Source organism: Salminus brasiliensis, chromosome 7 (genome assembly GCF_030463535.1).
Source record: "Salminus brasiliensis chromosome 7, fSalBra1.hap2, whole genome shotgun sequence".
NCBI lineage: Eukaryota > Metazoa > Chordata > Actinopteri > Characiformes > Bryconidae > Salminus > Salminus brasiliensis.
This window is the reverse complement of record NC_132884.1, coordinates 33,790,540-33,804,484: the sequence shown is the minus strand read 5'-3', so window position 1 is coordinate 33,804,484 and position 13,945 is coordinate 33,790,540. Positions and strand designations below refer to the sequence as shown.

The following is a 13,945-nucleotide window of genomic DNA, read 5'->3' as shown; positions in this document are numbered from 1 at the left end:
AAACCTAGCTGGGATGATTAAGGGCAGAGAAAATCCTGATCTGTCAGCGATCTCCCGCTGTAACATTCCAGTATCCAAGGAGCAAAGCACAGAAAGTATCTGTACAGGTACGGCAATAGCATCCCTACAGACATTTTGATGAATCCAGGAATTTATTCATTTCATGAATGATTTACACGCAAATTCTTCCTGCTCGCCTTTCATGAACGAGGCTCATTATATACTATCTCTCATTTTGAGTTTGTAAGCATATTATATGATTATTCAGCATGTTCTAGATTAGTATTTAATATAAACATAATTCTATCTAATAATAGTGTCTTATTTCACAGGGTTAAGATTGTTTTTTTTTTGTTGCTTTTTTTTTTTAATAAATAATAGTTGAACCACAAAATTAGTTTTGGCTGTGACACCAGAATAATATAAAATGAACTGTTCACTAGTTCAGTTTCTCGTTATATAGTTAAGGTGTCTAAATGTATAACAAGTACTTAGAAACTGAACTAGTGAACAATTCATTTTATATTATTCTGACAGTGAAAATGAGGACTATTAGATATTTTGAAAATTATTTTACTAAACCATACCATCATTTTGCATACCAGGTATCCTGTATTGTGGACTGTAAATCCAGTTGCTGGTTCTAGATTTTGTAATCTCTGGAAAGTGTGAAGCTAAATAGCCACAGTTAGCCACAATAGTCACAGTTTAATTAATTACTTCTAATTACAATATCAAGAACAGAAACTGGATTTAAAGATATGTGAGCAAAGTGTTCAAATTTAAGAGTGTCTTTTATCTCTGAGAGGAAAATGGAAAAAAGATGGGGTAAAAACACTGATATTTATATTTGTGTGGGAAACCTCTTTGCAACCTTCTGTAAGTTGGGATATGAGTGAGGCCATGAGAGGACAAAAGGAACAGAATTACCAAAGTGAGAAAAGACGACCCAGAGGAAAAGAAACTGTTAGTGATGGTGCTCCTGGGGGTAGTAGCACACAGCAGAGGAACTTACACTACCTAACAGGAGAGAGTAAAAGGAGAAAGAAAGATTCAGAGAAAGAAAGAAAGAAAGAAAGGAAACCGTTAGCAATCAGAAGACAGCAACTCATACAGCATGGTTCACTTTGTACTAGTATGTATGTGTATGTCACAGACAGAGGGTAAAAGGAACACGAGTAAGAAACGAGAGAGATACATAGACACAGACAGACTCACTGTTGTCAGATACGAGTCCCTGTCCAGGTCTCAAAAGCAGCAGTACTTTGTTGCCTCCAGCCTGAATCAGTTCAATGGCTCTAGTGTGACTGATCCCCTGTGTGGGCTCCCCATTGATCTCCACTATCTGATCTCCAACCTGCATGCAGAAAATAACACTGTGGAGAGCGTCTGGAAAGCAGAGTGTTTCAAGGCGTGTGTGCAAAAAAACCCAAAGGAGCAACACTTGTTTTTTTTTTCTTTCAGTTAGAAGCTCATTATTCTGATAGTACTGATGAATGTGACAATAGTCTAGTCTACACACTCTCCAGTCTAGCTGCCATTAGCTCTGTAAGGGTCTGGGTATGGGAAAATCTGATTTTGGCAACAGTATCCAAAAACACTTCAAATTGTATCCAAAAAGGCTTGACTGACAGCACTTTAATCCCACCTGTTTTATAGTACCACTCTATTATTGATAAAATTCAGATTTAAACAAATGTTGGCGGTGTGCTCAGTCTGGATAATGGAGCTGTCTTTGAGTGGCTCATTTCTAGGGCATGCAATTTGTAGAATGCTGGCTTGAATTTCAACACTTTTCCTGCCCAAAAGAGAGCTCAAATACACTTTATATTACAGTGGAGCAGCAGGTAATGCTGAGATGTTCAACTGAAAATTAACAGGAGTCAGCTGCAGCTGCTCCAGAGTGCACAACTCTATTGGAAATGCTTTCTATGGATGTTATACAAGCGGTGTAAGCAACTGTATGTCTTTGTCAGCAAGTCCCAGAATTCAGTGTTTGGATACTTTTGGACATATAGTGTGAAATAGGGATTTATGTGTTAGACTCCAGATGACACAGATGAACCATGTGACTTAGCCTCAGAAGATTATAGACACAGAGTTTTGGTAGCACGTCAGCAACTACAAGCATGTTTCTGGTAAAAACAGCATGCTCACTTGCTCCACTTACTTGAATTCTTCCATCTAGAAGGGCAGGGCCATCCTCAGCCAATCGCAGGATATAGAGCCCCATGTTATACTCCGTCCCACCTCTCAGACTAAAGCCAAAGCCTCGAGAGCCGCGCTCCAACTCTACTAGAATACAGCCCTGTGTAATATACATATATTCAGTATCAATATTCAGTATGTGAGTCATTTCTAAACATACCTTTGTCAAATTCCCCAGAATAATGTGGAAAGCAAGGAAAAAACACACTATAGTTTATATATCAAATAATGGCAAAATGTGTCATTTTTTGAACTATGTACTTTAGGATACAAAGGAGTCAATTACTGTTAACATGTAATTTCACTGGAAAATACTGTAATTTTTCCAATTCCAGTATGTTCTGTCATTTACGCTACTATGCAGTGGTGGAAATGACTATAATGGAAATGACACTTGCTACTAGTGAAATAACTTAGACTTTTGAGACTGCCAAAAGTGTGCTTTTCTGGGAAGAATCATAGCCTGGCTGCTTGCCTGTTTGGAGCCTGTGACGCACAGTGTTCCTTTCTCACTCATGGGGAGCGTTTTGTATTCTGCCCAGGCCAGTTCATCCCTGATCTCATCCATGTCCAGATTATACCTGCAAGTGACACAGCAGAAATGATTTGTTAAAGTTATAAACCATATTCCACAAAAATGAGAGACTTTGGTTGATACACTATATGGACAAATGTATTGGGAAACCTGCTCATTTACTGTTTGAAATCAAAGGTCCTGGTTTTGTTGGAGTAACTGTATCTACTATTCAGGGAAGGCTTTCGACTATATATGGAGCATTGCTGAGAGAATTTGGTTGCAATCAGTGACAAAAGCATAAGTGAGGTTTGGATGTTAGATAATCACCACCCCACCTCATCCCCAACTCCCCAAGTCATCCCAACAGTATTGGATTGGATGGAGTTCTATTCTATTCTTTACACGGACTAGATTAGCTGTGTGTGTTTATGGGTGCAACTTAAAATAGCTGAATGCATTTATTAGAAGCAGTGTCCACAAATATTTGGACATTAGTGTATGCATTTAATGCAGAGTGCATTCTGGGGCTCTGATCCAGGTTTAGTGGGGGTTCTAAAAAGGCGGTACCTCTCCTCCTGTGTGGTTGTTTTCAGTGTCCTGTGCTGTGGTGCGGGACTCTGTTTGGCTGAGCTGGCTCCTGAGGGCGGGCCTTTGTATTCTGAACATCCAATCAAAACAGATTCATTCATTATAATACAGCAGAACTATGTCGTTCTAAATAAATGAGTCTAATCATTAATGTGATTAGGCAGTTGTCAACAAAATGAAATCAAAGCAAAATACTTCTGACATGGAACAGCTGCACAGTGTTAATTAACTCACATTAATATCACATGAGCTTTATTAGTTAATTAGAGGTGGAGTGAGGTTAGTTTTATGCTAAACTAACCTCATTGTTTATTGCCTTTATCGAATGCTAGAAAAGAAAGTAACCAAAGTAAATGATTTTCAGTCAGACGTCAGTCTGTCTTTCATGGATACTGCCGTTCTGGCTCACTCACCATCCTCAGGAACCACTGTGAGAGTGACAGTATTGCCGGCGTCTTTGATAAGCTGCACAATGTCGTTGTGAGAGAGCTCTATGATGGACTGGCCATTAACGGCAGAGATACGGTCACCGACGCTCAGTAGACCGCACCGGTCCGTTGGGCTTCCCTCAATGATTCGGCCGATCTTATGAGGGATCACTGAAAACACATACACACACTGCTCAACACCATGACGTTATCTGGAGAACACTGTTATAGATAGAGCTTTTAATCCGAGCAATACGATCAGTCTTTAGAACAGTTAGTGTTAGAACATTCGTTAGACACTATACGGTTTACTTGCCTCCAGGTGGGGGCCTGCTTTTTGAAGTGAGGATGACAAAGCCAAAGCCCTCATTTTCTTTACGGTGGAGTGTAATATCAAAAGATTCGTGGTCCAGAACACTTGGCACTTGGATGCGTGGGGGTCTGGGAGAGCCATTGACCAGCACTGGAGCTACATTCTGCACCCCATCCTCCTCATCATCATCATCAGCCACATCTGTGAAGGACACTTATTTAGTAACGTAAAAGCTTGCATATTTAACTCAGTTAAAAAACAACAACAACAAAACCCCAAAGTATGTAGATGCTGTGAAAACACTTGTTTACAACTGTTGGTGTTTAGCCAAGAATATGTGTTGCTACTGACTGTTTGCACTTGGCTGCCAGGTTTTGCTTATCATTTAGACAAAACAAAACTTGACCTCAACTGCATTTATGAAATGGCTCAGATGTCAATTCTGTGTGGTGTAGCAGCAAAGATATACATCTGACTCCAAACTCACCCCTGTAGATTACTTTTCTGCGTACAGACAGCAGGACTTGTCCATTGCGGGCAGCATTGGTCATCAGATCCAGCACCTGCTTGTGAGACTTTCCCTTCACCGTGATGCCATCAATGCCCATCAGCTCATCCCCTGCCCAAAGACGTCCATCTTTTTCTGCTGCTCCCTGTGGTATGATGGCACCAATATAAACCTGGAGGAACAAGGAGTGCATTTAAAGAAATGGAACCCAGAAAGGCAGCTACTTTGTGGATCACCTTTAAATATGATATATGGACAAAAGTATTGGGACACCTGCTTGTTCACTGTTTCTTGCAAAATCAATAAAAACATGTTTATCCTGCTTTTCTTTGAGTAACTGTCTCTACTGTCTAGGGAAGGCTTTCTACTAGATTTTGGAGCATTGCTGTTAGGATGTAATTGCATTTGCGTTGGATAATCACCACCCCACCTCATCCTAAAAGAATTGAATAGAGCACCATAATTTCACTGCTCCACAGCTCATTTATATCCCTCTAGGTCATGCCAGGCATTAGTCATGCTGTGTGTGTGCATATGCACATCTGCATCAGCAATGGGTGCAACTTAAAGTAGATGAATGCATTCACAGAAGAGGTGTTTGGGCATATAGTGTGTTCAGAATGTGAGACAGACTATAAATGATGCAATGTAGCAAAAGGAAAAGGCACTCACTGGCTGTTCAGGTCCTTCCCCGCCGAGCACCCGGAAGCCAAATCCTGTCTCTTGGTCTCTTTTTATAAACACATCCAGCTCTTTATATTGAGGCTCTGCAGAGAGACACAGCCAATGTTGGGAAAAAACAAAGCAATATGTTGAGATGACAAACCTGCAGCTAATCACTGGGGTTACACATAGGGCCCAGCCCATTTGCTTCATCCATGTTCTGATCACCTCATCATACTGAGCTCATCAGCTAGACATCACCGTTTGTCCGTTATTCACTGAATTAAGCTCATGACACCTCCAGTTTAGCAGTTTCAGTTTTTGATGTAATGTGAATCTGGTGATTGTTCTTTACATTGTGTCCCAACTTCATGATGGATAAACCAATAGAAATTATCCACAATCTATTAACATTTACTTCCACTAAGTTATGAAGGTTTTCTCTTTCTCCTGAAACATTCTTTTATGAAGATACAAAGTCTTTGCAGGACAGTGACGATATGCTAAAAACAGCCTATATTTTCCGTCATGCACATTCAGTCACATCCTGCCAATCCTCATCTAACCTGAACCCTTCAATAGTGCATTATTTGTATACAAGTAATTATTTCAATATAACTAATCTTCTTTGGATTGGATCTGATCTGTGTATTTTTATACAAGTGTGTGTCGCGCTAGCAAAATAAAGATTTGCGTAATCTCGCTGAAAGATATTCCAATGACATTTAGATTTACATTAATGAAAAATACAATAACTTACATCATGTTCAGCTTCTTCATCTATTTTCAGTCACATTTATTGCTAACAACATGCTTTTTTATCTTCATTTTGCCCAAAATGTGTTTTAAATACAGAGAGAATTAAGATGGGGTACTGCAGACCTGCTGTATTCGAATGCTGGCACTTAACCTACACTTGCATAATTATGTTTGACCATTTGAAATGTGCCAGTGTGTACTAGTGTTCATGTAACTCACAGAGAGAAAGCTTTAAAAAATGATAATAAATTATTGACCATAAAGAAATTGGTAACAAAAATGGCTTCACTCTTATTGGTTATGACATGTCCTAGGTGAGTTCCCAGATCTCTGCCAGGCTCTGTTCTCATCTCTCTCTTTCCCTCTCCCTCTTGTTTACTAACTTATTTGAGTTTCTGTCAGTACTTTAGGTCACACTGTGAAGTCAACTGTTCAAATCATGCAGGAGAGGAGTTGGGATTTATGTTCTATCTCTCAGACAAATGATTAATGTTGCCACTGAACTGAGGTTATCTTAAATGATGGAACAGGGTAAGCTGATAGGCTTGTTTACAAACTGCAGTTTCCCCATCTTCTTAGGGTCCTCTGCTGTTAAATGTAGTGCTACATATACAATATATGCCCAGTCTAATTAAGTTGTTAGTCAGTGATAATGGGTTATACATATAACTAATCCATTTATCACTGTTACTATAGTTAATATATCATAATACATCTTCTATAATAATAATAACTATATATTACAAATAATATCACTTTAATATGTAACACATTTATTACAATCTAAATAATATTTAAGATCTCACACATATATTTTGCTTGCCTTTATCTAATTACATAATTTACATCAATCCCTTACAAAATGCTTAAAGGAAACCCTGTATTCTGTACAATTCAGTCTTTAGAGATGTGAAATGGTCTCTGTAGAGAAACTGGCTGACTCTTTACAGTGCTGGTGACAGGAATCAGGACTCACGAGTGGTGTCCACTGTGGCTTTGGGTTTGGTACGGTGGAGGGAGGTGTCCCGTCTGGGTGAGCTACAGGGTAATGTGCTTGAGTAATAAGTAAGTGCCTGGGGAGCTCCAACGTCATGGCAGCGATCCAGAGTTTCAAGGCTGGTACTCATTTCCTGTCTCTGGAGGGCAGAACAGGAGAACATACTGTTATGGTAAATACAGTGCACTTCATCAATGACACTTCTGGACCAAAACTGGAGAAATCACTTCCTCACACCTTCACTTCTAAATACAACACCAAATGAAACCACCGTGTATCTTACATGTAAACTATTCATTAAAAATCAATACTGTGTTTTTGAAAATCCAGCAAATATCCAGATATAATATTGCAAAATATAAAATCACAATACTTCAATATTACTTCGATATGTTGATATTTTCTTACACCGCTAGTATTCACTACCATGGACAGGTTAAATACAGAGGTTGAATTCTACTGTACTGCTGTGCAATAAATGTGCAGTGTTTTTCAGCAATTATACTCAGATGGCAAATGGTTTTGTTCTTAATTGTTTTTTGTTCTTGAGAGCGTCACATTTTGTGATTTGTGCCATAGAACACCTGAGGGCAGTGGTGGCTTAGTGGTTAGAATGCTGAGTTACTGCTTCAGGGGTTTGTAGGTTCAGTACCCTGCAAACCCCCAAGGGGTTGGATCTACATATTAGGCAGGAAGTGAACAGTCATTTCATGAAGTTTAAGTGTTGGGAGCAGGAAAAACAGGCAAGTGCAGGAATCTGAGCCACTCTGTGATAGTTAGATGGCCAGGCCAAAGCATCTCCAAAAGCATCTCCAGGTCGTAAGGGGTGTTCACAGTTTGCAGTGGTCAGTATCTACCAAAAGTGCCCCAAGGAAGAACAAGAGGTGAACCGGCAACAGGGTCATGGGCGCCCAAGGTTCACTGATGTGATCCATGGAGGTCCCACCTCATAACTTACAGAACTTCTTAAAGGATCTACAGCTTGCATTAGTTTTGGTGCCAGATACCATAAGACACTGTCAAACCTCTTGTAAAGTCCATGCCTTGATGGATTAGAGCTGTTTTGGCGGCACAAGGAGGACCTACACAGTATTAGACAGGTGGGGTTTTACTGTTTTGGCTGATCATTGTACTGAGCATTGTTAAAAAAAAGTGTGAGCTTATCCAGACTCACACTTTGAGGCGTTTTGAAAAAAATATGAGCCCTTCTTTCTAAGGAATTCTAGAACAGATGCCCAGTGACTAGCCTGTCTGGAGAAACGCATGACATGCTGACTCGTGATTATAAAAAAGCGTCCATACTTACTGGTCTTAGGCTCTTTACTGGTGAAGTCTGGCCTAGAAGCAGAGTTGAGAATAAGAGTTAAGGAGGGGAATGAAAACAACATGACTGTTTAATCTCATTTTAACAGCTCTAATTAATTTAAGTACAATGCTTGAGAAACATGAGGCCTGAACTCATACAGAAACAAATGGAAGACAAGACTGAGAGGGAAGACTGAGAGGAGATCTAAGAGAGCAGAGTTGAAAGGCATGCATCATCTAAGAGATATTAAAGATGGATAGAAGAAATATACATAAAAGAGAGCGGGAGATGGGAGAAGGGGTGTAGGAAGGCTCCGGAGAGAGCAGAGCCATGCATAAAATCCTAATGACCAAGTCACGCATCCATCTGTCAACACAACGCCCACACAGAACCCACCCAACCCCACCACCATCCCCGAGTCTGATTGGGGTGACTGTCACTCAGGAGAAGATGGAACACACACATGAATGAGTAAACTTCTCTCGTTCTCTCGCTCTGAATCAAAAGGCACTCTTTCGCTTTCTCTCTGAGGGAAACAGCACAGGGGATGAACTGTCATTTCTCTCTGTTGTACTTTCTCCTCTTTCATCCCTCTCTTTCTTTCTTTCCAATTCTTTCTGCTCTTTCTCTCTACTTTGCTCCATCCTTTCTTTCATTATCATGTCACTTTGCCCTTCCTTTTCCTCCATCACTCTTCTCTTTTCCTGCTTCTCTCTATTCTACAATCTCTATTTGCTTTCTCTTTCCTTCTCTCCCAACACTCTTTTCTTTTCCTCTACTTTTCCACTCTTTTCTCCTTTTCTCTCCCTTTTTCTTCATCACTTGACTTCTGTGCTTGTGCCCAAGTCCAGCTGAACAGTGCCAGAGTCCACCTCTTCACATGGGCCCGGGCACGGTCCACTCTATATGGTATGGAGCGATCACACTACTTAAATGAGCCAGGCTTTTGGAAAAGACATGCTCTGCATAGTCTGAGTATGCCATTATTTATTCTTTCTTTCTTGTCTTTTTGTTCATCTTCACTCCGTTTCTCATTTTCTCTCTTTTTGTTTCTCTGCTCTTCTCTCTCTCCTTTTCTGCACTGCTCTCTGTCTTTTTCCCCCTTTCTGTCTTTCATTTTTTTCTTCATTCCCGCTCTTCATCTCTTCCTTTCATCTCTTTTTTCTCTTCTGTTTATCGGACATTCTGTCCTTCTTCTTTGTTTGTCTTTCTCTCTATCTTCTTTCTTTCATTATTCTTCTCTGCTCTTTTCACCTTTTCCTTTCATTCCTTTCTCCCCCTTCTCCTTTTCTCAGTCCTGTTACTTTCCTTCTCATTCTTTTAATTTTCACTCCTTTTCTCCTTCTCCCTCTTCTTCATTTGTTCCTTCTCTCTGCTCCTCTCACTTTATTTTATTGTATTTTCTCTTTCTTTCCTTTTCTCCCTTCTCTTTCTTTCTCCTACTTTCCTTTTTGCTCTTCTCTTTTTTCCCTCAGTCCTTTCTCTGCCCTTCTTCCTTGTCCTCTCTCTCTCTCTCTCTCTCTCTCTCTCTCTCGGACCCAATTAGCTCACTATGGGCTGTTCTTATGGACTTGCTGTAATCCACAGCTGATCAAAGCACAGGCACTGTCTTGTGAGTGGCTAAAGATAATACGGATCCCCCTGAGGGAGCACCCAGTAAAAGCTGGTTAGTGGTGCAGCGGTGCGTCCTACAGCGGGGATTTGGGTTGAAGTCCCAGCTGTGTTATGTGTCGCCCCTGGCTTGATGTCCCAGAGGATGTGACTGGCTGAGTTCCCATTAGAAGGGAAGGCCGGCACAATCCCTTTCTTCCCCGTCGCTATGCAACGCGCCGACCAGTCAGTTATCTGCATGGTCACACAGCATACTGCAGCACTGCAGCTTTTTATGGAGTAGAGAAACAGGGGCTTGTGAAATCAAAAAGTTGGTTTGTACCATAAACAGCAGTCTAGCGGTTTCTGTAATCGTCCACAGCGAGATGAGGTTTACCACGTCAAGGACAAAGCCTTCTCATAAACAGAGGCAGCAAACCAGGAGGAGATGCGTCTCAGAAATGAATGGAACGAATGAATTGCATGATCATATGGGTGCCGATGAAACTGGAAAATGGACAAAAGTATTGGGACACCTGCTCATTCCATATATCTTCTGAAATCAAGGGTTTTAAAATCTGTTTGTCCTGCTTTTGTTGGAGGAACTGTCTGTAGTGTCCAAGAAAGGATTTCTAGTGGACTGTTTAGTAGCATTGCTGTGAGAATTTGATTGCATTCAGTAACAAGAGCGTTATAGAGGCAGGATGTTGTGAACCTCATCCACAACTCATCCTAAAAGTATTGGATGGAGCCTCAACCATCATTCCAGAGAACACAATTCCACTGCTCCACATCTCAAAGCTGCTGGACTTTACCCCTCTAGCCCACACCTGGCATTTGGCATGTTGCCAGTGGGTTCATATTTATCTGCTACAGAGAGTCCTATTCTATTGGCAATATTTTTCTACAAGTACTAGACAAGCTGTGCGTATGCATTTGCACATCTAACAACTTAAAGTAGCTAAATGCATCATAATGTCCACAAACATTTGGACATCATAATGTCCACAAACATCTCCCTTACCTCCTCTAAGCACAAGCAGGTTGACCTCGCTCCCCACAGGGAGCTCCTTCAGTATGTCCACCACCTGCGCATGGCTCAGCGTCTGGACGTTCTGCCGGTTGATCTCTTTGATGACGTCTCCCTTGAGCAGGCCACGGCACCACTGCGCATCCAGGATCATCTTTACCTTCTGACCTAGTGGGCAGTCAGCAATGGCAAAGCCAAACCCACCGGGGCCCTTCACCAGTGGCACGCTCACCAGCTCTGGCTGCAGCATGGCCCCCTCGGGCCTCTCACTGGCACCTCCAGGCAGCGCAGCCACCACGGGGCGACCGCTGGAGTCCGTGGTGACGTAGTGCAGCTCCTGAGACGAGCCGTGCAGTGCCTCGCCTTTCACTAGCAGCGGCTGCCCGTTTATGAGCGGCACGGCGGTCACCACCTCACCCACTGCAGGTGGAGGAGGAGGAGGCGGAGGAAGATCTTCACTGTCTGCTTCAACATCTGGGGGCAGCGAGTAGCCGCGGCACAGAACCATGTCTACATACTGGTTGATGGGAATGCACTGGAACATCTGGACCACGTCAGCATGGGTCTTACCCAGGACCAGAGCGCCATTGATCTCAACAATTACATCACCTGGAAATGGGACAAAGGAGGAGACGGAATGTGAGATAACACGTATACTGCATGCCAAGGACTTGATTTTTTCAAAATAAGCACGTGGAATGAGGAGGTAGAGTAATATGACAGGATTTTACACAAATAAGAGTAGCAATATGACACATATGAGGTTATGCAGCATTATACAGTTCTTGTGGGAGGTCTCATATATTTCCACCAAAGTTCCCTAGTAAAGCAGCAGCGATCATACATAGGGATGCCATGTTCCCTATAAAAAGTCAGTGGAGCACCAGCATGGTTTTGAAGCTGCTATTTTAAGGTAAAAATAACAGATACATAATGTTGCTTTAAGGAGTGATGAGGTTGTTTTCTGAATAAGGCACAATACAGGACAGCCACTACATTAGCCAGTAAGTATTACAAATACAGTCACAAAATTACTAATAATGGGCATGGTAAAATGAATTATGACTGTATTTGGAATGTGATGTTTCCTGGTCAGTTTGCAGTTTTTTCTTGTCCAAAAAAGTATCAATCAAGACATGGTGTATAAAGTTTATAGAGGCTATTTCAGTTTTCATTACTAACAAATAATGAAAGTGTCATGGTATGTGGTGCTTGGAGGTGGAGGCGGACGTAAATGCAGGTTTTTAATGAAGGTAAGACTAAACAGAACACAGTGAGGAACCAACTAGGGAACACACCAAACACTGAAACTAACAAAGGAAACAAACTGAAACAGATAAGGGAACATAGGGGCACTTATACAGAGACTAACAGGGGGCACCTGGGACTAACAAGGAGGCACAGGTGGGAACACTAATGAACAGGAGGGGCTAGGACAGACAAGACACAAACAGAGCACATGGTGACACAAAACAGAGGCAGGCATGACAGAAAGCTATTAGCCACCAGTGTAGCACGGACATGTCTTGGCTCATGTATTAATTTGCGCTGAGTGGAACATTGTATAGAGTAGTTTTTTTTGCCAAACCATTGCTTTAAAGCCAGCCACTTTGAGTGAAACCCAAGCTTTGTCGCAAGAGGATGCATTTCTGGGTAAAAAAGGCAGTGGTTTAGGTTGAAATGATGTGGTGCTGTGTGCACTGGCCTCCAATCAGAAATTCAACATCAAACCACTGCACCATTTGCTCTGACAGCTCCACCTGACTGTGATTGGTCCACATGTCATATGATTGCTTACATCACAGCACAAAGCCTGGCCTCCAGCAGTGCTGAGTGATGAAAGACGCACACCGAGTTCTTTTCAAGCGCGCTTACGACAGCCTATTCATCAGCAGTTTGCTGTCATTCCGTTCTTTCGCTGTTTGAAGCACACTGCCAGCTTTACACATTAAAGACTAACCAGTTATTATTTCTGACAACATTACTGATGCAACTATCCTGGGAATAATGCCAAAGGTCACAGATTTGATCCTTGTTTTACAATGCACTCAACAACTGTCAGATCTTTCAGGTGTTTAAAGCATTTTTGGTGCAAGGGTCAAGCTGTTGATTTGTGCTTTTATCATTCTTTAGGGTAAAAAAAGTGCTCATTATTTCTTTTTAAAGAAGAAACTTCATGTCAGCACATGGGATGCTGTGAAATATAAGCAAAATATAAGAAAACAGAAGTTTTATGATAGCATTTTCTATCTCTACCAAACACAAAAATAAGACTAAATGGAAAAGCAAGGCTGTGTATATTTTAAGAGTCTGGGCCTCTATGAATTCATCAGACATTTTCAGTCTTGTAAGAACATGTTAGCATCAAACTCTTTCTGGACGCCTCCATTTGCGTAAGCACTGCACTCTTCAAGTACGCCATGGAGAGTACTGTGTGACTTGTCTGAAAATAAACACTCCCCACTGTTTCAGCTGCCCTATGCTAAAAGCTCAACACTGGCCGGCGAAGCAGGAACTCTTAATTCAAGTGCTGTGGAGGGAATGAGCTCCTGTGTTCTGCTGTTAGTACTGATCCTCTAATAAAGCAAACAAGTGGATGAGGCATCAGGGCACCATCAAGGCCATCTATCTCCTTTTCATCTATCCAGTGCGTGGGTGCTCTCACTCACCTGAGGCCATCTTGTTGTCGTGAGCGGCCGGTCCGTCCGCCAACACGTTCTTCACCTGAAGAAACTCATCAGGACGATCTCCGCCGATGATGGTGAAACCAAAGCCCTGAGGGCTTTTCCTCAGGGCAGTGTGGTATAGCTCCCCCTTTAGCTGGGTGGGGTCTCGAGTGAAGCCTGGGGTACCCACATCACCACCTGGACAGGAACATCAGAGTAGGAAGAGAGGGACACAAACCTTTTTTTTATGTGGAATAAAATGTAACATTGGTCATCACTTCAAAAAAACAGCCCGGTCAAATGTTTATGGACACGCCTTCTACTGAATGTATTCGGCTTCTTTAGGTCGCACCTATTGCTGACACAGATGTG

General features: G+C 41.8%; 1 protein-coding gene across 3 annotated transcripts in view; it reads right to left on the bottom strand.

Annotated features, from left to right (window-relative positions):
• Positions 1–13,945, bottom strand: part of magi3b (membrane associated guanylate kinase, WW and PDZ domain containing 3b) — a 148,951-nt gene that overhangs the window by 4,066 nt on the left and 130,940 nt on the right. The window contains exons 9-21 of one of the 3 annotated variants that reach the window (XM_072684699.1): positions 13,577–13,771; positions 10,902–11,516; positions 8,288–8,319; positions 6,961–7,120; positions 5,235–5,329; positions 4,542–4,734; positions 4,058–4,255; positions 3,727–3,912; positions 3,293–3,383; positions 2,684–2,789; positions 2,171–2,308; positions 1,219–1,357; positions 931–1,020 (exon numbers count right to left, since the gene is read on the bottom strand). In XM_072684699.1, the coding sequence (XP_072540800.1) occupies positions 968–1,020; positions 1,219–1,357; positions 2,171–2,308; positions 2,684–2,789; positions 3,293–3,383; positions 3,727–3,912; positions 4,058–4,255; positions 4,542–4,734; positions 5,235–5,329; positions 6,961–7,120; positions 8,288–8,319; positions 10,902–11,516; positions 13,577–13,771 (2,201 nt within the window). In that variant the 3' untranslated portion in view covers positions 931–967. Of the gene's footprint in view, positions 1–930; positions 1,021–1,218; positions 1,358–2,157; positions 2,309–2,683; positions 2,790–3,292; positions 3,384–3,726; positions 3,913–4,057; positions 4,256–4,541; positions 4,735–5,234; positions 5,330–6,960; positions 7,121–8,287; positions 8,320–10,901; positions 11,517–13,576; positions 13,772–13,945 lie in introns of those variants that run through there. The other 2 variants (XM_072684698.1, XM_072684700.1) reach the window with 2 other exon arrangements.